The sequence below is a fragment of the Panthera leo genome, chromosome D2, assembly GCF_018350215.1.
Source record: "Panthera leo isolate Ple1 chromosome D2, P.leo_Ple1_pat1.1, whole genome shotgun sequence".
In the NCBI taxonomy this organism is placed as follows: domain Eukaryota; kingdom Metazoa; phylum Chordata; class Mammalia; order Carnivora; family Felidae; genus Panthera; species Panthera leo.
The window spans coordinates 61,920,368-61,945,704 of record NC_056689.1 but is presented as its reverse complement, the minus strand read 5'-3'; the positions used below and the strand labels follow the sequence as shown (position 1 = coordinate 61,945,704).

General features: G+C 42.5%; 1 protein-coding gene across 7 annotated transcripts; it reads right to left on the bottom strand.

Moving 5' to 3' along the window:
* Nucleotides 1-306: 306 nt before the first annotated feature.
* GSTO2 (glutathione S-transferase omega 2) lies at nucleotides 307-25,292 on the bottom strand. 7 transcript variants are annotated; one of them, XM_042909195.1, is made up of 9 exons: nucleotides 24,993-25,292; nucleotides 23,808-23,908; nucleotides 18,854-18,964; nucleotides 18,477-18,585; nucleotides 15,693-15,915; nucleotides 14,628-14,729; nucleotides 7,634-7,720; nucleotides 1,627-1,733; nucleotides 307-599 (listed from the first exon to the last, which is right to left on the bottom strand). In XM_042909195.1, exons 3-9 carry the CDS (start codon nucleotides 18,882-18,884, stop codon nucleotides 440-442), a joined length of 819 nt encoding a protein of 272 aa, XP_042765129.1. In that variant the 5' UTR covers nucleotides 18,885-18,964; nucleotides 23,808-23,908; nucleotides 24,993-25,292; the 3' UTR covers nucleotides 307-439. The 7 variants fall into 7 exon arrangements, with proteins under 7 accessions (XP_042765129.1, XP_042765128.1, XP_042765130.1 ...); XM_042909194.1 differs by lacking the exon at nucleotides 23,808-23,908 and adding an exon at nucleotides 22,396-22,469; XM_042909196.1 differs by lacking the exons at nucleotides 23,808-23,908; nucleotides 24,993-25,292 and adding exons at nucleotides 22,396-22,469; nucleotides 24,870-24,943.
* Nucleotides 25,293-25,337: the final 45 nt, after the last annotated feature.

Sequence of the window (25,337 nt, the reverse complement as noted above, 5' to 3'; positions counted from 1 at the left end):
GCCAAATGGAGAGTATTTGGGCCTGGAGTGTTTCCCTCTTCCTCTTCTCCAGCTTTCCTCTCTCCAGGGAGGTTGTGGAGGGGCCCAATCCGTAATGATGAACATCATTGATGGGCAAGCCTTGAACCTCCACATCAGCCTGAGCACCAGTGATCTGGAGGTCAAACTGGGCCAAAGGCCAAGGAGCCAGGAGGCACACAGACTCCCAAAATGTGCTTGGACATTGGCACTGGGCACTTGAGATTTCTTGAGAATCATCAGAAGGTAGAGGCCTGAGGAGTCATACAAACGGATTGTGAGAAAGAATACGTTTTCTGTCTCCACGTTTATTGAGAACCTCAGAGAAAATGAACAGAGATTGATTGACCCACCAAAACAATCCCTGATGTAGAGTCACGACGTGCTTGGGAATTCTGGATGTGAGGGGGGAGACTGAGACTCAGCAAGTTAGCCCATAATCAAAAGCATCAGGGTTGTTCTGAAAATAAAGATTCAAGAAGCCCAAGAAAATGCTCCTATCTATGAGAAGGGCGCACACTGTGGGGTCCTGCTTCATGGCTGCTGTCCAGAGCCGGAGAGCTGGCGTGTGGTTCAAACAGCTGCAGGACAGGAAAGAACGGTTAGCTTGTCTGAAAGGGAAGCCATGGGTAAAGGTGGCAGGCGTGCTTCTTAGATTGACAAGATACAAAAGACTGGTTTGTTTGGGCAATGAAGTTATCTTAGTTACCTTATTATCAACTGGTCATGATCATTGACTGGAGGAAAAGCTCATTTGGGGAACAGCTGTGCATGTTTGGAATTTACAGAAGTTGTTGCTTTTCACAAGTTAAAATGCTTGTGGACTGATTGCTCTGGGAAGTAAGGTGTCTGGGCTTCACTGTTTACCAACAAAAGGACAACCCCCCCCCCCCCCCCCCCCCCCCCCCCCCCCCCGCCACCACAAAAAGAAAACATTCTTCTGTCATTGTTAGATTTTACTTTAGGGAGTTTGAAACAAGACAAGTCGTTTCCAAAAACACTTTTTAAAAATCAGTAAAACCATCATCAAACCTTGAAATAATGGAGCTGACCCAGCCCTTTCAAAGATGGATCAGGAAATTTAGGTCTAGGATATGGAAGTGATTTGCTCAAAATAGTACCACTGGTGAGTGGGAAATCCAGGAAGAGGTGAGGGTTCCCGATCCGTGGTTCAGTACTCCATCTCCAGAGGAGACAGGTTTTGGTAATGTGTATTTTGAGACATAGTTTAAAATATCTAACTATGTTTTATGTGATCTTCCTTTGGAGACAGCCAAAGTGGGAGGTGCGGGAGAGCATGGCTGGGTAGGTGTGAGCCCGCGCATCGTGAGGGTACAGACGCACTTCTGCTGGGGCAGGACTCGGTTCCCCAATGCCATAATTGTCCAGCGCCCAATTATGCACTGGACTGGGAGTACAGCAGATGCCAATACAAGTTCAACGTCTCTGAGCATCGGAACAAAGCACATGTTCTGGCTGCGGACCCCTACACGGTCTCCCCAGGTCCACCGGGCAACTTCATCTATTTTAAATATCCCTAACTTTCCATGCTGTGTGGCTGGTCATTCTGCTTGTTACCCAGTGCAACCCCACAGTCAAATGTCTTACTCAGCTATTCCATACACATCCAGCCGCTCAAACCAGGGCCAAAAGAGGTAATCGATCATGGATATACAGTCTCCACCAAAGAAGACGGTGTTCTGATAGCCAAGAATCTAAAAGTTTAAATAGAACAAAAGCAAGTTAATTTACCTACCTGCTGCCATGCTTATAGATGCTAAATACAAATATCAAATTTACTCCTAAAGAGAGAGAACCAAGGCTCTGATTCTCCTTGCAATTTGTTAGGCAGTCAGTCTTCCCTTTTCCTGAGGTTTTGTCCACTTCCTTTAGGGTCAAACTCCCAGCTACATTCAGCCCTTCCCCCCTTTCAACACTGGAGCACTGGGGTGGCTCATGTGACTTGGGAACTTGGAGGAAAACCCAAGCAGAGGGAGCCCAGCTCTGCCCTCTTAGCCTAGAACATGTTCCTCCATGTGCTAAACTTTCCATGGATGAGCTCAGTTCCTGGAGACAGGGGCCCTGCCCCAAGCCAGCGCTGTCCATTACTGAGAGGCAGGGGACCACATTAGGAACCCTGCTCCCTCATTTTCCAGGACCCACTTTATCTGTAATTAAGGGAATACTATAGTCTCCATATGTCTTACTCTTTAGATTTATTTATCAATCAATGTATAACTAAAGCAGGAAAGAGCAAATGGTCTTCGTGGACTCCCTCAAATCCCAACACTGTCTTTATATCATCTTTTCTTTTTTTTATTTGAGCTCTTTGAACTATACACTTCTGGCCACTCGTCACTGTCAACTTTTTACATTAAAATAGAATGTCTCATTTCCCAATGGGACAAGTTTATCCAGATAGGTAGACTGTAAACCAAACAGATAAACTCTTAACAGACAGATAACCAAATGCCAGTTAAAAAAAAAAAGTACCTGAAAATTTTAAAAGCAAAAATGTCTAACACAGGTTACTTTTGGACCAGGTCTTTCCAAAGAGAAAACTATGGGGCCAGTTACCTAGGTAAATCAAGCAAACAACTCTCTTTGACCCATATAACTCATAATCAACTGCTTACTCCCCTATAGCTATAGATCCAGATTCCTACATCCTTTAGATACATTTCTATCTTCCTATCTCTACCACTCAGGCTTGATTTTTCATACTCCAGACCAGCTTATGGATTCTGTGATGTAGTCTAGGGTTGTCATTAAGAAGGTGAGCTCAGGAGCAGTCAGACCTGATCCTATCCTGGGCTCTACCTCCTATTCAACATGGAACCCAGGGCAACTTGCCTCAGTTTGCTCATCTGTACATGGTGGTAAGTTAGCGCCCACCTCAGAGGTTATGGTGAGGAGTTATGTAATCATGCATAAATAAACATAAGCTCTTATGATGAGAAAGCATAGAGATGTCCAGAGTCTACCTGTACAGAAAGCAGATCCGTCCCTGACAGAAAAGATCAATGGGATCCCCCCACCTGCCACCCTTCTCAGAGGAAAAAGCAAATCTAAGTTTTCATTATCCCCTAATATGGTAAAGAGGAGTTTACATGACTGGTGTCCTGGAAGTCTAAAAAAACGTTAGGTAGCATGACTTTGTTCAAGAAAACTAACAGGATGGAACTAAACCAGTAGAATCTGGCCAATGAAAACTCAAGACAGAGGCTATTTTAAGGCATAAGGAAAACAGATCTGACTTACAGCAGAAAAGAACAAATTGTTCAGTTTTCATGGGTTCTAGATAGCACCAAATCTTTGTGTTCAGGAATAGATCGTAATTACCCAAACTTTTATCTCTGGCTTTGAAACATATTTCTCCAACTTACTGTTGGCCTTCACGGCACAAATCAGAACCAAATCTAAATCGATCAACCCCAGAACATCTGTATAATTCTTCTGTTTACAGAGCAGCGGTGCTCTTGGGAAAGTCCTTGTCAAAACAAATCATATATGGACATTTATTAGAACCCATGATGGGTCCTTTGGTAAAGTGATATTTCAAAAATGAATAACTGCTTAGTAATTGATATTTATTTAGTATATATTTTAAAGCTTTTTATTTACTCGAAGTAGGAGTATGTCTTTGATATACATGATGTTACAGATATAATTAATTCTTATATAAACACTCAAAGTAATTCAAGCCCTATCAAAGTACTTGATACAGTAAAAAGTCAAAATGAGCATATGGATGAAATAGATGAAGTATTACTTATTCTTAGCCAATCTCTCCCACGCCAAAATACATTTACACATTCCCTCGGGCTCCCTTCCTTCCTTCCTTGCTCCTTCCTTCCTTGCTCCTTCCTTCCTTCCTTCCTCTTTCTCTCTCTCTCTCTTTTATTTTTCCTTAAGTTGGCTTCACACCCAGCCCAGAGCCCAACGTGGGGCCTGGTCTCAGGACCCTAAGATCATGACCTGAGCTGAGATCAAGAGTCAGACACTTAACCAACTGAGCCACCAAGGCACCCCTCCCTTGGGCTTTCTTAAATTCAAGTGTAACATCAAAACTCCTTGGAGTTTTTGATACAGCTTCTGATTCTTGACTCCTGCCTCAGACAGGCATTTCTCCCCCAGATTTCTCACAGGGCAAGTCTAAAAGTCCCAAGAGAGGGGTGTCTGGGTGGCTCAGTCAGTTGAGCATCCGACTTTGGCTCAGGTCATGATCTTGCAGTTCTTGAGTTCAAGCCCTGCATCAGGCTTTGAGCTGTGCTTGACAGCTCAGAGCCTGGAGCCTGCTTCAGATTCTGTGTCTCCCTCTATCTCTGCCCCTCCCCCATTTGCACTCTGTCTCTCTCTCTCTGTCTCTTCCAAAAATAAATAAACATTAAACAAAAAAATTTTTAAATAATAAAAGTCCCAAGAGAATAGCCATCTTCCTATAAAGTAGCACAAAGTGCTGGCTCCTTTGCAGACATGTGCCAGTGATGTAGAACATCCTGGCCAGCCCTCCTTACAGGTTTATTGAAACCTTTAAGACCCTCAGTAAGCGAGCTCCCTTCCATGCAAACCTGATACCTTCAGATATGTGCAGTGGCTTTTCCCTTAAGAATCACAGAACATCAGTGTTGTAAGGGTCACTGGAACTCCTCTACTGGGACCCCCCTCCCACTTTACCATTTTTTTACACCATGCTCATTACACACAGGATTAGAGATGCAGTGTAAAAAATTTGTGCAATAAAAAAACATGAAAGGGGCGCCTGGGTGGCTCAGTCGGTTAAGCATCCTACTTCAGCTCAGGTCATGATCTCACGGTTTGTGGGTTCAAGCCCTGCATCAGGCTCTGTGCTGATAGCTCAGAGCCTGCAACCTGCTTCGGGTTCTGTGTCTCCCTCTCTCTCTCTCTGCCCCTCCCCCACTCATGCTCTGTCTCTCAAAAATAAACATTAAAAAAATTTTACAAAACCACTAAGATCAGAAAAAAACAAAAGTTAGAACAGAAGGTCAAAACAAGGAAGGAAATATCAAGCCCAGGGGCCTGAAGAGTTCCTTAAATCTTTGAATCTGACTTGAGTTTCCTGGCAGCCGAGGAGGAGAGGAAAACACAGCGGGTAAGCCAATTCTTGCCTCTCACGTGGAAGCACAAAGGGACTCTCACTTTTCAGGGGAAGAAACTCACTTCTAGGGAGGTGAAGGAGCTCTCTGGGTAGTGCAGGAGCTCAGACGAAAACAGCATTCTCCTTATTCCCATACTAGAGTCAGCCCTTGTGTTGTTGAACTTCAGATATCTAAGTATGACGACTGTAGTCACAGTCTCTTGTGAATTCTTTGTTCTTTAAATTTAAGTATCAGCAAAAACCCTAGAATCAGCAAACTCTGAAAGCCTCCACCCCTCTCTGGCCAAGGCTGGTCCAACTGTGAGCTTCCCCGTGAGAACTCCCTCCCCAGTCCTGTTTTCTCTCTCTCAAACATGGGCTCTGCCAGAGCACCAGCCCACTGGGAGATGAGACACAATCACAGTAAAAAAACAAAACAAAACAAAAAAAACTTTATCAAAATTCTCTTCTGGGGCACCTGGCTGGCTCAGTGGGCACAGCATGTGAGTTTGTGAGTTTGAGCTCCACATTGGGTGTAGATTACTTAAAAATAAAATCTTTACAAAATTCTCTCCTTCTTGTTCTATTCCATTGATAAGAGGGTCTTTGGTCAACATTACTAAGATAGTTCTCCTGTGTTCTCAGTTTAAACTTAGTCCCTTGCCTATAGCCAATTAGCTCCTCTGACAGATTTTAGGATAGTCAGAAGTAAAACAGGATAGTAGGATAGTGAGTACACAGATAGTCTTAATCTCCAGTGGCTTATCCTCCCTAAGTGTTTTATTGTCACAAATGGAATAGGAAGCTGTGCTCCCTCAACCCCACTTAGCAGTGGTTATGCTAATATCCATTTTATAAAACTCTATTTTGAGTTCTTTTTGTCACCCACCTCTCACATATAGAATCCCTCACTTTCAGAACTATTGTCTCTGGTATGCCAAGCAAGGCAAAATAGCCTGCTTACAGAGGTGTTTTTATTCCAAGGCCCCAGACATCGCCCCCCAGGCCACACACGGGCAGCTGAGGGAAGCGAGGCTCCAGCTTCTAGCTCTCCACTTTCCTAAAAGTATCAACACATCTCCAATCCAAGCTTAAGAACTAGGATATTGGGAAAAAGACATTTGATGTCCTGAAATATATATATGTATTTTAAAAATCTACTTTTTTCACTGAAAATTGACTACTAGACTTCCCTTGCTTGTGGATGTCAAAAGAGGTAAGGAGTGAACATGCAAATGAAGAGGGAGGGACCGTTGGGTACAGTGTTTCCACCCCCTCAACGTGAAAAAGCCCGGATGAAAGGGCTCCTTGTCCTCTGCGAGGGCCTCTCGGGCTCCCCCAGGAGGAACCAAAAGAGGTTCGCCCTAGAGCGCGGGTGGAAGGAAGAAGCGCGGAGCACCCCCTTGTGGCCATAGGTGGCAAGGCGCCCTGGCCTTTGCTTGCCCTGGAAGTTTACCAAGGAGGTAAAAGAAATCTGTACGGTTTTTGTGAGAGAAGCAAGATCTTAAAGAGAAGCAAATCCCAGACTTCCTCAGACTAGACACTAAAAAGCTTCCATCTATAGTCTTGGTTAGTAAAGCTTGGGATCAGCTTCACTAATGCTTCACTGTGCTTAACTTCAGGAGGTCGCTGCCCTGCACCACTGCCATTGCCTCCAAAGAGGACAGACAGAGCAGTGGCTTGAGGGAGCGCTGCTGTCCTCGCTGGAGAACAAAGAGAGCGTTTTTTTCTTGAAGGAAACAGTTCCTGAGAAGCAGAACCTCACTCCCCTCCCGCCCCAAAAAGACACAAAACCACTTGCCAATACATCAGCAAGGCAGGCCCTTCTCCAGAAGTAGCAGAAAAGTACTCGACTAGGGGGAAGAAATCTGAGTCCATAAAAAATAAGAGAAGGTTCTCAAAGACCCCCTGGGGGGCTCAGTCGGGTAAGCCCCAGCTTCAGCTCAGGTCATGATCTCACAGCCCTTGAGTTCAAGCCCCGCATTGGGCTCTGTGCAGAGAGTTCAGAGACTGGAGCCTGCTTCAGATTCTGTGTCTCCCTCTCTCTCTGCCCCACCCTGCTCGCTCTCTCTCTCTCTCTCAATCTCTCTAAAATAAATAAACGTTAAGAGAGAGAGAGAAGATTCTCAAGATTTCACATTTCTGACGTTTCTGGTCCCTGTTACACTGAAGCACTGCTGAGGCTGAGCCAGTGAGAAAGAACTGATTCCCTGTAAAATGAACCAAGGGTATAGAAACAAACTATGAGGACAAACTAGAGTACATATAAACCCATTTCTCCTCTGGAAAGAAGCCTTAGAAGTAGGTTCTGCTTCTTAACCTCCTGCTGCTTAACAATTATGACCTGGAGTCCCCTATGAAGATTCAGAACGCAATTTGTCAACATTTAGGGATTAAAGGACCATCCTGAGAATTCTATGCTGGGATCCTTTTAATGGGCTCACTTCTTTTGCCGACGTGTATGAGCACGATAGTAAGAGGGGAAGCTAGTAGGCCAAGGCTTGACAAGTCCAATACCTTTAAAGTGATGGATCGTGGGTGAAAAAAACAAATGAATATTTTCCATTTCTCCTGAAGGGGTAGACGACTTCCTATTTGTAAAAGCTGTGGAAGAAATCACAACGGGAAAGACCTATAGCACAATATGGTTAAATGTTAGATTTCCATTTTAAATACACTTTTTCATATTTTTATTTATTTTTGAGAGAGAGCGAGCACGAGCAGGGGAGGAGCAGAGAAAGAGGGACACAGAGGATCTGAAGCGGGCTCTGCACTGACAGCACAGAGCCGGATGTGAGGCTTAAACTCACAAACCGTGAGATCATGACCTGAGCCTAAGTCGGACGCTTAACCGACTGAGCCACCCAAGCACCCCTGTATTTCTTTTTTTTTTGTTTTAGTTTATTTATTTTATTTTTGAGAGAAAGAGAGCGAGAGAGTCTTAAGTGCAAGCAGTCTTAGTGCTGTCAGCACAGAGCCTGAGAAGGGGCTCGATCTCAGGAACCGTGACAAGAGTCAGACACTTAACCAACTGAGCCACCCAGGTGCCCCTAAATGTTATATTTCTACATGTACCAAAAAAAAAAATAAGCCAAACTAAAAGTTAAAAAAAAAAGCGTTTTTAAAAACAGGCAAATATCCTTAATACATAAGGAACTCTTTAACATATAAGGAACTTTTACACTCAACAAGAAAAATCAGGAAGATCTTGATAGACGGGTAACAGACCATTTTCACAAAACCCAAAGAGATAGCATACTTTGGGGGAAAATCTTCCACTTCACTAGCAATCAAAGAAATACAAATTAAGGCAACCATGAAAAACTATTGCTTCTCTCCAAAGCAGGCAAATATCATCTTTAATGAAATCTCCCAACAGTGGAAAGGGGGAAGTGCAAAGAGAATTTTTATACACTGCTGGGGGAGGGGGGGCAAACAGCACAAGTCTTTGGGGAAGCAATTTAGCAACACACTGCTCCAGCCTCTAAATGTTCATACCCTTTGATCTGGTAATTCCATTCCTGGAAGTCTGGCCTAAGGACATATTCTAAAATACAGAATTTTTTTTTTATGCAAAAAAGAACAGCTGCCGTTTCTTACAGCACCGTTCAATGGTAAACAACCAGAAACAATCTAAAAACTCCTAATGGGTGTGCTGGATAAATAAGTATGGTTTATACACATGGCAAATTATGTAGAAAGAAAGTAATTTTTTTCTGTTTTTAAAGATTATACATGTAATACAGAAATACTTTCTCATTATTTAAAAACAAGACAGCAACCTAATTTTTTTAATGTTTACTTATTTTTGAGAGAAAGCATGAGTGGGGGAGGGGCAGAGAGAGAGGGAGACACAGAATCTGAAGCAGGCTCCAGACTCTAAGCTGTCAGCACAGAGCCTGACACGGAGCCTGAACTCACGAACCGTGAGATCATGACCTGAGCCAAATTTGGACGCTCAACCGACTGAACCACCCAGGCGCCCCCCACAAAGAAAGCAGTATAAATGGCAAGGACCTGCCCTCCCCATCCCTGCTCTTACCAAGTTTTCTTTCTCATCCTGGTTCTAATCCCTTTCCCAGTAGCAACCTCTATTGGGAGTGTGATATCTATCTATAAAGGCATTTTTCTGGACATTCATTTACATGCATATGTACACATATGTACATTTGTTTTCTTCTACAAAAATGGGATCATGCCATCTGTATTACTGTGTAATTCACTTAAATATTTCTAGGCAATTTTTTCATGGCAGTACTCATGGCTCTACTTCATTCATTTTAAACTGCTATACAGGGGTACCTGGGAGGCTCAACTGGTTGAGCGTCTGACTTCAGCTCAGGTCATGATCTTGCGGTTCACAAGTTCAAGCCCCCAACCAGGCTCTGTGCTGACAGCTCAGAGCCTGGAGCCTCCTTCAGATTCTGTGTCTCCCTCTCTCCTGCCCCTCCCCCACTAGTGCCCTCTCTCTCTCTCTCTCTCTCTCTCTGAAAAATAAATTTAAAAAAACATTAAAAAATAAACTGCCATACAGAATTCCCCAAGATGAACATAATTTTTTTATTTAAAAAAAATTTTTTTAACATTTATTTATTATTGAGGGAGAAAGCACAAGTCGGGGAGGGGCAGAAAGAGGGAGACATAGAATCCGAAGCAGGCTCCGCACTGTCAGCACAAAGCCCAATGTGGGGCTTGAACTCACAGACTGTGAGATCATGACCTGAGCCAAAATCAAGAGTCAGCTGCTCAACTGAGTGAGCCACCCAGGCGCCCCAAGATGAACATAATTTATCTAACCATTTCCTGTCTAATGTACATTAAGTTTTATAATTTTTCACCCTCATAAATCATGCTTCTTTTAAAAATGCTCTTATACATATAAACAAGCATTCTAGAGTTTATAAAAATATGGGAAAATCTTTACATCATAACGATAACCTAGTTCTATATACAGTACAATTTCAACTACATAGCAGAAAAAGAAAACAAAAAAAGTCCAAAATAATACCAATAGTTGTTTCTGGGTAATGGGCTTATGGATTTTTTTTTCTTAGTTTCTATATTTTCCAAATTCTCTAATGAACAAATACTAATTTATAGTTGGAGAAAAGTAAAATTAATTTCTACATGATGAGAATAATTATTATTCTATTATTTACATGGTGGTAGATGGTATAGCAGAAGGCTATTAACAGAAATATAGCAAATATTCATTTACATGGAAAGCAGCTGTCAGAACTGGACAGTGAATAAAGTTACCAAAGTAGCAACAGCACAAAAAACACTCAATTAGCCATTGTGAATAGAGGATAATCAGTTTCCTAGTGTGGAAGGATGGTGATTACAACTGGAATTAATGGCACATTAGTAGACATGTTAAATCAGTTAGCAAACCCAAGAGAACTGATAACATACGTCCAACACAAAAACGCATGCATAAATGCTCACAGCAGCATTATTTGTCATAGCCAGAAAGGGGAAACAACCCACCTGTCCATTAACTGGTGGCTATGCAAAATATGGTATCTCCGAATAATGCAATACTTTTCAGCCATAAAAAAAATAAACGATGAACCTTGAAAACATTATGTTAAGTAAAAGAAGCTCATGAAAAGCTAACATTCTATGTTTCCACTTCTATGAAATGTCCAGAACAGGTAAATCCATAAAGACAAGTGAATTAGTGGGTGCTGATGGCTGGGAAGGTTTTGAAGAAATGGGAAGCTAATACTAATGACTAAGGAGTTCCTTTTCGAGATGATGAAATGTTGTAGAATAACTAGCGGTGATGGTTGCACAACTCGGTAAATATTCTAAAAGCCACTGAACTGTACACTTGAAAAGGGTGAATTTATAGTATGTGAATTATATCTCAATAAAGCTGTTATAAAAACATAGCTAGTAACAACTAATTTAGTTTGTAGACATGTTAAATTGTTGACAACAAAATAAATTTAGGTTATAGTTTGCCATACACAGAAGGCTATAGAAAATTATTTTCAGTGAACAATTAGCCAGATACAAACTTTCTCCTGCTGACATCAAAGGATAAATAATTAAGCAACATATAATTTCATTATTGAAATTAATAAAAATTAAGGAAAAATAGCAAAACTTAACCAAGAAAATATAATCTAATTGGGCGCAAATGTATTCTTTCTGGAGAGGAGAAAGGACAGATTAAAAATTAACATTAGGGTAGGGGTGCCTGGGTGGCTCAGTCGGTTAAGCGTCCGACTTCAGCTCAGGTCACGATCTCAGGGTCCGTGAGTTCGAGCCCGTTTCAGATTCTGTGTCTCCCTCTCTCTCTGCCCCTCCCCTGTTCATGCTCTGTCTCTCTCTGTCTGAAAAATAAATAAACATTTAAAAAAGTTTAAAAAAAATTAACATTAGGGGAGAAATTTGGAATCACAAAAATACTTAACTAGAGATGTTCCTGGGTGATGTCAATACAGCTTATATAAATCTGACCTCACTAAAAACACAAGACATGTAACCAAATTTGGCGACATGGGAAGCTTTGTGTGGAGACATCACAAGGCAGGTTGGGGAATACCAAGAATTAAAAACATGGGCGCCTGGGTGGCTCAGTCAGCTGAGTGTCTGACTTTGGCTCTGGTCTTGATCTCCAGGTTTGTGAGATGGAGCCCCACATCAGGCTAGCTGCTGTCAGTGCAGAGCCCGCTTCAGACCCTCTCTGTCCCCCTCTCTCTCTGCCCCTTCCCTGCTCTTTCTCTCTCCCTCTCCCTCTCCCTCTCAAAACTAAATAAACATTTATTAATAAAAAAAAAAAAAGAATTAAAAACAATATAAGGTGTCCTGTGGCCCCCGGAAGCTGAAGGCCTCAAGTTACTAGGCAGGTTGTCATTCCCTCCTAGGCAGATTGTGTTTTCCAGAGTTATCTGTTACTACCCTTCTCATTCCCTTTTATTGAGTTCCACTGATGATTGGCAAGAAACCAAGCAACAGCCAGAATACAGAATTCATAATACAGAAACGCTGAATCAGAGCAAAATTCCGCAGCATCAGAGAAATCTGGCCGAATCCTGTCTTTCACTGCCTTTGGGCTGACTGCTTCCACAATGAAAATATTTAGAATGAAGGCACTAGCCCCACCCCACCCCCCAAAAAAGGAACCTCTGAAAGTTCTGCCACATTCAAATCCACAAAGATAAAACGAAAATGGGCTCAAGTGCTATTCTGATACGGCAAAGTCAAGCACAAACGTTAAAAAAAGAATAAAGCTAAAAAGACGTGTGCCACTGAGATTGATTCAGTAGAGGCTAGAAAATCGGTTTGACAACAGAAAGTGTGGTTAGGGAAGGGCATCCCTGTCATTTTAAAGCTCATGCAAATGTTTGGAACAGGAAAGCAAGTGGGGACTCTGCCAGTTTGATAATGAATGCAGCAGTAATGTATCTCAAAGCATTGTAAACATATTGCAGAAAAATGCGGCTAAATAACAAGCACAATGAATCTTTAATTTTGATGCAACTATTTTTTAAGAACAAATTTAAAAGTCAGGGCATTACTTGAAAAAGAGAAACTGTCACAGTTTAAGGCTGCAAGCAGTAAACTGAGCAGAAGATTATGTATTGGTATCTTGCCTTACTTATCACTCAGAAAGACCATGTATATTTAATGTACTTTCAGCTCACACAAAATCCTGATTATATAAAACCATGCAAAAGAGTTGCACAAGTCAGGGAACATTCTCTATCAAAATTATTCTGACAAGTTTCTACCTCAGTAGAATCTCCTAGAGTCAATATACTGGTATTAAGAGTGGATCAAGCTAACTGGGCATGTTTCAGATTCTGATATTGCCTACATTGTATTTAAAAGTCTTGCTAATAATGGGACAAAAACCATATTCAAATCTGCTAGAACAATCCTGAATATTCAGTGGTCCTTAAATACCATCAGTATTTTGGTATATACCTACCTCAGCTAGTTTAACAAATTATTTCTAGGACTCAGCTACTGAAGATAAAGAGGAAATGTGTTATTCAGTGTTGTGCCGAAGCTGACCAATCACCAATCACATCTCTTTTCAACCCTGGGCTTAGACACAACATTGGTAGGTCGAATCAGCATTTGGTGGGAGTATTTACAGCACCGAAATCAGAAAATGCTATAAATCAGGGGGGGGCCTGAGTGGCTCAGTCGGTTAAGCGTCCGCCTTCGGCTCAGGTCATGATCTCACAGTTCGTGAGTTCCAGCCCCGTGTCGGGCTCTGGGCTGACAGCTCAGAGCCTGGAACCCGCTTCAGATTCCGTGTCTCCCTCTGTCTGCCCCATCGCTGCTTGCACTCTGTCTCTCGCATTGTCTCAAAAATAAATAAACATTTAAAAAAATAATAGAAAATGCTATAAATCAGAGCTTCTTCTTCTTTCAGAAGTCCTTTCTTATAGATAATTATTCATCATCCATAAATACTGCAATTGTACAAATCTAAGATAGGTAGCTGGAAATGTAAATAAATTTAATCTGCTTCCACTTGACAAAGGTCAAATGAAAGAGAATTAATAATCAGCCTTCCCTGAAGGGGATAAAAATAGCATTCTCTAGCTGCCAACAGAGTTACAACTCCCACCCCCATAAAGGGAACATATCAGATTCTAGAACAAATTTAAAGGAAGTCATAGAACCACCTTTCAGATCATTCTAGAGGTAAGGGGTAAGTAGCTGTATTACTGCAAGGTTAGGGAAGGATCTGCTGGCAGAGATTGCTCCTTGCCTACCCATAGCCACTCTCCCCTCTTTCTTGATTACAGAACCCTGATTTATTCAAGGTGTCCCCAGCTAAAAGACTACATTTCCCAGCTGGCTCTGCACATAGTTCTCACACAACAACTAAGTTGCGGCCAATGAGATTTAAGGAATCATTGAGTAGGGATTCTGGGAAAGTCTTTTAAAGGGGCATGGCCTTTCGCCATTTTTCCCCCCTTGTTCTCCTTTCCTCAACTTGGAACTTAGAAATGATGGCTGCAGTTCCAGCAGCTATCTTGTCATTTTGAGGATGAAAGACCTGCACTAAAGATGACAAAGCAGATGGAAAGAGAGCCTCAGTCCCTAATAACTTTATAAAGAAGCCATCAAAATAGCCCTGACTACCTCTGACTTTTTATGTGAGAGAACAAACTGTTATAAAATAAGTTTACAGTAGTAAGGTCCCTTTTGCTAGCAGCCAAACAAAATCCCTAACAAATATAAATCTTAGCCTCATTGGCAGAAAGTACAGAAGCCATGCAGCAGTAAAGAATGTGGTGAGTTGGGGAAAGGAAGAAACTCATCACGTGTCCTTCCCCCTTCCTTGCCAGATTTTCAAGAATAGTTCCATAACAGGTTAGTGGGGAGCAAGCACCCACAAGTTAAAACCAGATGACTGGCACCTGAACATATCAACTTCTGGCAGAAAGAATAAGTCTGTGAAAGCAAGGGGTCAGGCTCAGGACCCTGTATCACCTCTTCCACTGAATCTGACCAGGAGGGGGGCCCCCTTTTGTACCTCTTCAAGGTTGCAGAATTCCTGACGCAGGGCTAGCTTCAGATCAGCACATTCTCTCCCACATCTTATGGCCACCAGACACTCCTTGGTCAAATGTGGGACCTAATCAGAGAACACAGGTTCTTAGTGGAGAAGTCTAAGGAAACTCTGTGCTCCTGTTCTGCCTGAAAACACAGCCAAAGCTTTATCACTCCAACTGAACAGGACAACACGCACATCCAGGTTCCCCACCTCCTGGGAGGGTCATGCCATCTCTGGGTTCCAGGAATCCATTGTCACAGCACCCTGGCAAAACAAGGCACTTTAAAGGGGGTCTCCAGTGCTCCTTACTCGCTCAGCTACTTCTTCGTTGTTCAATCTGCGGTGGGGCACTTAACCTCTCTAAGCCTCTCTAAGCCAGTGTTGTCATCTGAAGAATGGATACAATAACAGTGCCCACCTTGCAGGGCTGTTGGGAGCGTTAAGCGAGTTGACCTTTATAAAGCAGGTAGGGCCCTGCTTGGCACAGCATAAATGCTCAAGATAGGTCAGCCATTAATGTTCTTGAGTTGCTTTTATTTCTTTTCAAAGAGAACTATCATAAAACTCCATTTTTTCTTGTATTATCAACAGGTATCCCCTGTTCTCTCTTCTTCATGTTTCCTGGGTAGTTGGCACTGTTGCTCTGCATAAAGTCCAGTCCCCCTTCATGCATTACCTTCTTAACACCCCAATTTTTTTTACCTGAAACCTTAGAAATATTCCCCTTAAAGCGCTACCAGTTTTCAGCTCTTTCAACCTTCCCACCTTGAGTCACATGGTCATGACCACACCGTAACCATACCTCTTGAGTCTCCTAGTTGAAATGGAAAAGAACCTATCAGTTAAGCCTTTCATCTTTAATATTAGAGGTGAGAGCCCTACTATTACTCCATACTAGTTTTCCTTCTAAGATGCACGTAGTATTAACACAAAACAACCTCATCAATGATTTAGCTTTAAAAATCATTAAAAGGTTTGGGAGGTTTGGGAAAGACATACAAAGTAAAATAGACTGTAAGTGGCTTTTTAAAATTTTGGATATACCTTATAGAATAGCTCCAATAACATCTTCTGGCGAGCCCGCTCATAAGGGTCATATGGATACAGCTTCCTTCCAGGATAAGCATCATCCAGGTACTCACAGGCGATGACAGATTCATAGATCAACTGACATTTGCTGTTCTCCAGGACAGGGATTTGGCCAAAAGGGTGCTTTGTATAGTACCATTCAGGCTTGTTTCTCAGGTTAATGTTGATTACTTCATGTCTTCAAAAGCAGAGGGAAAATAAGACAACAAAAATGAGAGGCTTACGCAGACAGACATTCATCTGGAAAGCAGAAGCAATCAATGTATAAAATTTCAATTTGCAATAAGTTTTTCAAAGTTTAGGTTTCTACAAAGAAAAATACATAGCAACATCATTGTCTCCATTGCTATAGTTACGACGAGCTAGGGGTGCCTGGGTGGCTCAGTCGATTGAGTGTCTGACTTCGGCTCAGGTCATGATCTTGCAGTTTGTGGGTTCGAGCCCCACATCAGGCTCTGTGCTGACAGCTCAGAGCCTGGAGCCTGCTTCGGATTCTGTGTTTCCCTCTCTCTGCCCCTTCCCCGCTTATGCTCTGTCTCTCTCTCTCTCTCTCAAAGATGAATAAACTTAAAAAAAAAAAAAAAAAAGACGAGCTAAACATTTTTTCTGCCTTGTGTTGTTTGCTCTTTGTGATTCCTGCCTCCAAGAGGTTCAATCTCCTGCCCATTATCACTGCTAGGAAATAGTAGAGCCAAGCTGAGAGTCAGGAAGTCTGACTCAGAGCTCACACTCTTAAGCACAGCATTACAGAGTTTCCTACGTTTTAAAGCTTGCAAATACAAACATGATATTAACAAGTCACAAAAGGATATGGTAAATATTAGTAGTTATGAGCTCAAACTCTGGCATCAGACTGCCTGTGGTTTGGACTGTCTAGCTTGTGATGCTGGCCAAATTCCTTAACCTCTCTGTGTTCGGTGTCCTTAATTGTAAAATGGGAGGAATCATTGTGGCCATCTTGGCATTGTGGTGAGGATCAAATAAGTGTGTCTAAAGTGCTTGGGACAAAAAGAGGTCAGAGTGGGAGAGAGCCAAAGCATAAGAGACTCTTAAAAACTGAGAACAAACTGAGGGTTGATGGGGGGTGGGAGGGAGGGCAGGGTGGGGGATGTGTATTGAGGAGGGCACCTTTTGGGATGAGCACTGGGTGTTGTATGGAAACCAATTTGACAGTAAATTTCATATATTAAAAAATAAAAAAAATAAAAAATAAATAAAAATAAAATAAAAATAAACAATAAAGTGCTTGGGACAGTGCCTAGGTACATAAGCATGTAATAACTTTTTTATTCTTCCCATTATTATTAGAGGCTCAAGCCTATAAAGTTACCAGAAGTGCTCACATATGTTTAAAAGAGTAAAGGAAACAAATGAGTATATTCTTTGCTCAGTCAAGGAGAGTATCTTAAATCCTAAAGCAGTGGTTTTCAACCAGGAGTAATCCTGCTCCATTCTGCAGGGACATATGTCACTATGGGGAGCCACTTTTTGATTGTCATATCTAATGGGTAGAGACCAGAGATGCTGCTAAATGCCCAACAATGAAGAGGACAGCACCCCACCCCACCCCAAACACACACACACACACACACACACACACACACACACACACCAACGATCTACCTGGCCCAGAATGTCAATAGTGCCAAAGTTGAAAAACCCTGCCCTAAAGAAATACTTACATTGCTTCCTAAACTATCAACTTGTCACTTAAGGGTAAAACCTGGAGCTGTTGTTATTTTAAATAGGTAACCTTAGGGCCAACTAGACTCAAGCCGTAAGGAAGAATCTGGAAGTGTATGCCATATACACTCAACAGAACAGAATTGCATAATAAAATGTCTCTCCATTATTATTTCTTGGTATTTCTCTGACATCAGTCTGAAACTCTGAAGTCATCCCTTAATGACTCCCTTAATCCCTAATGACTCTCCAAGAGAGTCAAAAGCCTGGAATAACACAACCTCAACACTTTGGCTCTGGCCAGCTGCACTCCTCAGTCCGTATTCCAGGAAAGTTGCTCTACCTTCCATACCCAAACCTCCTCTGCAGGTGCTAGTTTTGCAAAATTCCTTCTGGAAGAAAATGTACCTATTTCTCAGGCATGTTAGAACCTTCAAGACACCTCTTGACTGCAGTTCTTTCTACCTACTTCATTGTTTGGAACTATTTGTTCATTCATTCAAAAAATATTTTTCAACACCTACCATGCACCAGGCTCTCTTCTAGCTCAGGAGTAAAACAGACAAAAGCCCTACCCTCAGAAATTACATTTGGCCACCGGGGGCGGGGTGGGGGGTGGCGGTGGTGGCAGTGGGGCCGAGGAGCGTGGAGGGGAGAGGAACGAACGGATAAAATGCTGGATGCGGTAAGCGCAATGAAGAAAGTGAACTGAAGTTGCCTGGTTGCCTGGGTGGGGGGCCCATTCGCTGGAGCAGTCAGAGGAGGACTCATAGGAGCCGCAGTGCCCTTCCTTCACAAATATTACGGGAGGGAACCGGCTCGCCAGAGGCAAGGTTCAGTTTACCGCGAGGTGTCCTGAAAGTTTCCAGCACAGACACCGCTACGTACAAGCCGTGCAGTTCAGGACCGCCTGCTAAAGAACCCGCCCTCTGCTAACCACTTACCGACTCTGCCTCAGAAGAAAGGGACACAAGGAGCGCCTCTGAAACCCGGGCAGGGCGCCCCAGATTTTGAGCACCCCGCTCACCTCTGGGGCTCTGGCTTTCAGCTTCTCACCTGATGCCTTTGGCCCGGAGGACAAGGCGCGTCCTGTGCGCAAAGGGGCAGAACCTCATACTGTAGACGCGGATCAGGCCCTCTGGGACGGGCCCCGGGGGGCAGCTTCCTGCGGGGGGTGGGAGGGATCGAGGGACCGGTGAACCCGCGGGGAGGTGGGCTCACTCACCTCCCGGGGATCCCAAGAGAACTGCTCGCACCCCGCCTCCCGAGTCCCAGAGAGGACACATTTCATTCGGCTTTTGTGCAGAGAAACCCCTCAAGTCCCTCCCCGCCGCGCTGGTCTGGGGGCCATGGCCCGACAGCCCCATCTCCCAGAGCCAACATCCCCAGCCACGCGGAGCCCCAGTCCGGAGACAGCTGTCGAGGGGGCTCACCTTTCCCAAAGGTCCTGGTCGCATCCTCCATGGTCTCCCGGCGTCTGCGCGGCGTGTTACCCTCGCCGTGGCCGCAGGCTCTAGGGACAGCTTCGCTCCAGCCTGCCCCTCCTAGCCCCAAATTCAATTTTTGAGTGACTGAGGTCGGGGTTGAAGGGGAGGCGGCGAGGGGACAGAAGGGAAGTGATCTGGGAGGGGAGCTAGGACAACTTAACCAAGAGAGACATCTGCCCAGATCTGGAAGCCCAAAAGTCAGAGTGAGCAAGAGAACCCTGAAAAGAACCCCTTGCCTTGAACACGTGGGAGAGCATTCAGGGTGGGTCTCTCCTCCAGATCCAAAGTCCCTGAAGATTGGGCATTTAAACTCCAGCTTGTATTTCAAGGGAGTTTAGTAAAACTTGACCAGGGTAATGATACGTTTTCTTTCCCATCCTAAACCCTCCCTCCTGCATCTCTAAGACAATTGGACACAACCTCCCTATAATGAATAAGATTTGTTTGTTTTAAGTGAAGCCAGACTTCCTCCGGATATAGCAGATAAGGATGAAAACTTGTTAGTGTTGAAATCTTGCGTGACCCAGAGAGTGAGTGCCTCCTTAAATTTTTAGCGAATCGAGGCCCCTCACTTGCTTCACCTTTATTCTGGCCCTATTTGTGACATTTTATCCCAGCTATAGAAAACTAGTAAGGAATAGGAACATTCTTTACCTAGAGGCAAAGACAAATTTGTAAATTCTTACCACTCCCAGCACTCATTTCAGAGAAAACTCGAGTTGCCAAGGAAAACATGGCCAACAACCCAGCAATACAGGGACCACTTGGATAGCTCTTCCGTCTACCTTACATAATGGAGGTAGCTGGTCTTTGTTCTGACCCTGATAGGCTGAGATCATGAAATTTAGCAGGTGGTAAAATAATTCCTTTAATTTTACAGGACTTGGTTGAAATGGGAATTGCTTGTCAATGGATTGTATAAGACTGACAGGTAAAGAAGGAAAGAAAAGCATGATCTGTCTCACTCACACCAACTGATTTCCATTGACTACCTTGTTTGATTCCCATGACTACTCAGTTAGGCAGCTAGTATTATTCCTATCTTGCAAAACAGAAAAGAGCCTCGGAAAAATGAAATTACTTGCCCAACGTGACCAGTGAGTGGGGTTGAAGAACTTTAAAAGTTCAAAGCCTGACTTTATTGTCTTGGCCTCTAAAGTTGGTTAAGAGGGTAGGAATGTTAAGTCCATTCTTATAAGTATTAATTATGTGTGAGATATAACACTTAACAGCTGCTCAGATGTCCACTAAATTTAAATATCTTTATTAAAATGACAGAACCTAATTATGTAACTTATGAATGGGTATCTTTTGGCCTTTGGAATTCCAATCTATCCAGAAATCATTGGTTAATAGGTTTGTTTTTTTTTTTTCTACTGAATAAGAATCTTTAAAAATCTTCAGGATAGTGACTCGGTTACATTTTTTGCTAAGTCATTCAGAGTGAATTCATGTGGTTTTGAGTAGTTGTCACTTTATAAGAATTGGAGAGTGGCAAAAATGTTTGAATAAGTGTTCTCTGAAAAGAAAATATTATATGTCAGTAGGACATCTGGTATTGCAAAAGGTAAACTGACTTGCCATGCTAACAATTTTGCATTTTGGAAGACGGATAAAGTAATAGGATAACTACTATTCTGGAGCTAATTTTGACCAAGAACAACAAATTAGTGGAGCGCCTGGCTGGTTCAGTTGGTAGAGTGTGCGACTCTTGATCTGGGGGTTGTGAGTTTGAGCCCGACCCTGGGTGTAGAGATTACTAAAATATTTTTTTAAAGGGCGGTTGGGGAAAGAACAAATTGGATGGTAAGATGAAAGCAATGAATATAGCCATATCATGTGAGAGCTTCTTGGTAGACAAGGAAGTGACTCCTCGGCAGACCAATGTATCCTCACATAAGAAAAGCAGATTCAAAGAGTTGGAAGAAAATATATCCAGATTTTAAAGGGGGGGGGTGGGCATAAGAGGAATGTGAAATTATTACTAACACATATTTGGTGCTTTATGTGTATTCAATCATTTAATCCTTAAAATAGTCCTATAAGAATTCTATAATTTTAGTTTAAAAGACGACCAAGCTGATGCTAGCAAGGTGAAGTCACTTGTCAAAAGCCTCACAACTAATAAGAGGTGGAGGGAGGATTCTGAAGCCTGGAAGTTCAACTCCTGGGGCAGCAATCCAACCAGAATCTTATTCTATCCCAGAGTTGGGCAAACTTTTCTATAAAAGTTGAGATAATAAATACTTTAGGCTCTTCTAGCCAGCTTGTCTCAACTACTCTCTACATTTTACGGTGAAAACAGCCAGAAAGAATATACAAATGAATGGGTGTGGCTGTGTTTCAATAAAAACATTGTTTGTGAATGCTGAATTTAAATTTTATATATACTTTAACGATTTTATTTTTAGAGTAGTTTTCGATTCACAACAAAATTGAGAAGATACGATTTCCCATATACTCACTACCCCTACACATACACAGACTCCTCCACCATCAACATCCCCCATCAGAGGTACAGTTTTATAATCGATGACCCTGCATTGACACATCATTGCCCAAAGCCCACAGTTTTCATTAGGGCTCACTTTTGGTGAATTTCATATAGTTTTCATGTGGCACAAATTATGATTATTCTCTTGATTTTTTTTTCAACCATTTACAAATGTAAAAACCAGGGTGCCTGGGTCACTCAGTTGGTTAAGCATTCACTCTTGGTTTGGGCTCAGGTCATGATCTCATGGTTCATGAGATGGAACCCTGCATTGGGCTCCGGGCAGACAGCATGGAGCCTGCTTGGGATTCTCTCTCCCTCTGCCTCTCTCTCTCTCTGACCGTCCCCTGCTTGTGCTCTCTCTCTCTCCCTCAAAATAAATGAATAAACTTGAAAAAAAAAAAAGTAAAAATGTAAAAAACATTCTTAGGTCTTGGACTGTAAAAAATCCAGCAGTGGAGGGGCACCTGGCTGTTTTAGTCAGTTAAGTCTTCGACTTTGGCTCAGGTCATGATCTCATGGTTTGTGGGTTCGAGCCCCGCCTCCGGCTCTGTGCTGACAGAAGCCTGGAACCTTCTTCTGATTCTGGGTCTCCCTCTCTCTCTCCCTCTCTCTCTCTCTCAAGAACAAATAAACATTAAAAACCAGCACTGGACTGGATTTGACCTGTTGGCCTTAGTTTGCCCATCCCTGCTCTATACTGACAATGACTGAATTAACAATAGACAAATTGGGAATTCCATTAGCAAAGTAAAAGGTTCCTGAATCATCTTATTACCATGCCAGAGAGAATGTATTTCCAACTTTTTTCTCCTCATCCCCACTCATCAGGAAAATCAACTCTAAGAGTTGGAAGATATTATTTATTAAAAGTATACCTGTGTGTTGGAAGCCACATTCTAAAATGGGAGTGTAGTTGGTGAAGTTAGAAAAGATAGAATGATGGAAACATTTCTTTCTCCAAAAAGAAGTAATATATTGTCAAGATTCTTACTTGGCACTATATTTAAACCCTGGCTTTGGCTCTTGGGCAAGGTATCTAACCTCTTGGAGCTTCATCTTCATCATCTGTAAAAAAAGAACACTAATCGTAGCTACTTGATAGGTTTTGAATATTGAATGAAATTGTGCACATCCTCAGTATAGTAAGAGCTCAGTGTGTTTGGAAATTAATGACTAATATTAGTGAATAAGAACACATGTCTAATAGCATAGTGCACTCCAATTTTGTATCTATAAAGATGAAATGTACCGCAATTCTGCTTTGCCAAGCACATTAGAATTAAAATTCAACTGAAAATACTTATTTCACCAGCTACCAATTTAATGCCAGTTGAATGGGTTGCAGGCTGCAGGCTACATTTCAGTAGTGTGGTTCTTAATCTTACCACTGAATGCTATGGTTTCCCTAGAAAGATTTTAATTATGACCTTTAAGCTTATCCCTACTTCCTTTCTAAGAACCAATATGTACCTCTTTGAAATCCTCTTTGCAAACGTTCTTCTTATGTTATTATATCATGTTTATACCACTATTATACTGATTCACTCAAGCAAGAAATAAATAGTAATAGGGCTATATGAAACCTACTCTAAATCATTTCTAGCTACCTGAAACAGAACCGGATCAGTTTTGAAACTGTAGGGAACTTCAGTCATGAGTGATAATTATTCAAGCCTAGGAAAAGAATGCCACCAGAGAAATAATTTCTTTAACTACACACGTCTCTGTTTTGAGAAACGGAGAGAAAGCAGAGTTTGCATTTTTCAGTTAAAAAACTTTTTTTTTTTGTTACACCAATCTCTGACAGTGGCAGAAACTGGAGGACATTTCAGAAGCCTAATTTACATGAAAAATTATCTTACCGGTGTTCAAAACTTGTTCGCCAAGTTCAAAGAATGAGATAAGTAAGGGGAAATTCTCTATTTTCAAATAGACCTAAACTCAGGACTGTTTCCAGCAAGTTGGGCTCATAGGGAATCCTGTGTTCTAATGCCTTTGGGACTTTTTTGTTTCAGTTTTATTGAGACATAATTGACATACAGCTCTGTATGAGTCTAAGATACAAAGTATAATGGCTTATATAAATTGTATAATGATTACCTCAATGAGTTTAGTTAACATCCATCTCCTCATACAGTTAAAAAAAAAAAAATTCTCCCCACGAGATCTTTTAGGATCTATTTTCTTAGCAACTTTCAAATATACCATACAGCAGTGTTACATATAGTCATCTTGTTGTACATTACATCCCCAGGACTTACCTATAACTGAAAGTATGTAACTTTCCACCACTTTACTTTAATCCCAATGCCCTCCTGAACTACACACACACACACACACACACACACACACACACACACACACACCAATCTGGGACACATCAAATAAGATTACTAAAGTTACCAGAGGAAGAACTTCATCATCCCACTATGGAATCCTGAGTCAAAGGAGACTTTCTTTCTAAGTACTGGATTCCACTTTCCTATTCCTATTTCTCCTTACAGCTTGGGGGATCAAAGAAAAAAAAAATTAAACATTTTAATATGTTATCATTTGAAAGAGCAAAGGCAGATTTTCAAGATCCTGAAATTAGCCAAAGTCAAATATTTGTAAAACTTAACAAAACACACTAAATTTGAAAAAGGAACATCAACACTTCCTGTTAAATCCCAGACATAATAGTGGTGTGTCCAAAAGGTGGATACTATCCTCTCCTGGCTCAGCCTCTAAATGCTAGTGAATAGAGACTGGGGCAGAAGCAAATGTATGATCTTATCTCAAGAATGCTCTGAATGACTGTAGGAGTTCAGGCTGGATTTAAATCACCTCTTTAGCATTTACTAGCTTGGTGACCTTGGGAAACACACAACTTTCTATGCCCCAATGTTCCCCCTCCCATAACTTAGAGCCAATAGTACCAACACATTCTGTAGCTTGGGGAGGATTAATTCAGATACTGGTTAAGAGACATTTAATACCTAGCAAGCATTCAACATTAGCTATTATTTTTATTAGTAGTTGAACGTAGCAGGGGAGTCCCATAAATCCTCACAACGAGAAGACTTTCGCGGGGACCAAATTTGCCTGCAGCCAATGCCCTGTAATGTAGCTAACCTAGTGGTGCCGAATGCAAGCCTGAGAATTCCTGATCTTCGGTCGTCTTTACCTACTCCAGCCAAATCAGAAAAATAAGAATAATTTAATGAGGTTCTTTTTCTTTAAGTTAAAGGGATTCGCTTTAAAGACCTGTTCTTTAAATTATAGAGCTTGTGCTTTTCTTGATGTTAAAATCTTTGATGAAACTTTGATGAAGATAAGTCGTTGGGTTTTCCTTTTAAAAGTGTTAGGCAAACCCGAAATTCGTGAAAAATCCAAAATCCATTATTGACCTCAAACCTCTCTCCCTTCCAATGCACCACAGACCGGACAGACCCACCCGGTGGAGGTAACAAGAGAAAGACACACCGGAGTGACCCACGCGCGTCCGGCAGACAGAATCGGAAGTAGAGCGGAGCCAGCAGCAGCTGGCAGTGGCAGCGGAGGGAGGCGGGGCCCAGGCGGAACCCGCCCCTTAGAACGCGATCCTACCCGCCGACTGGCCGCGGCGCCTGGAACTCCAGCCAATCTTTAAAGCCTTTGAAAGCCCTACGGCCAAGCAGTGCGGAGCTGAGCCAATGGGCGGCCGCGTTACAGGCTCCTGGATACCGAAGTCGCGAGTGCTCGCCGTGTCGTAGCTGGCAAAAGTAGAAGCCAGGTCGTGGCTGGCAATGGCAGCTCAGCGCCCTGGTCTACATCCGACTGAAGGGTGCCCGCAGCCGACCGGGGCCTGGAGGGTGGGGCAGGCGGACGGCGGCAGAGATGAGTCCACCCGGAGCTTGGGCGTGGGTGGCGGCCGAGGGTTTGCGGCAAGAGGCCTTTTGTGAAGTCAGTCGG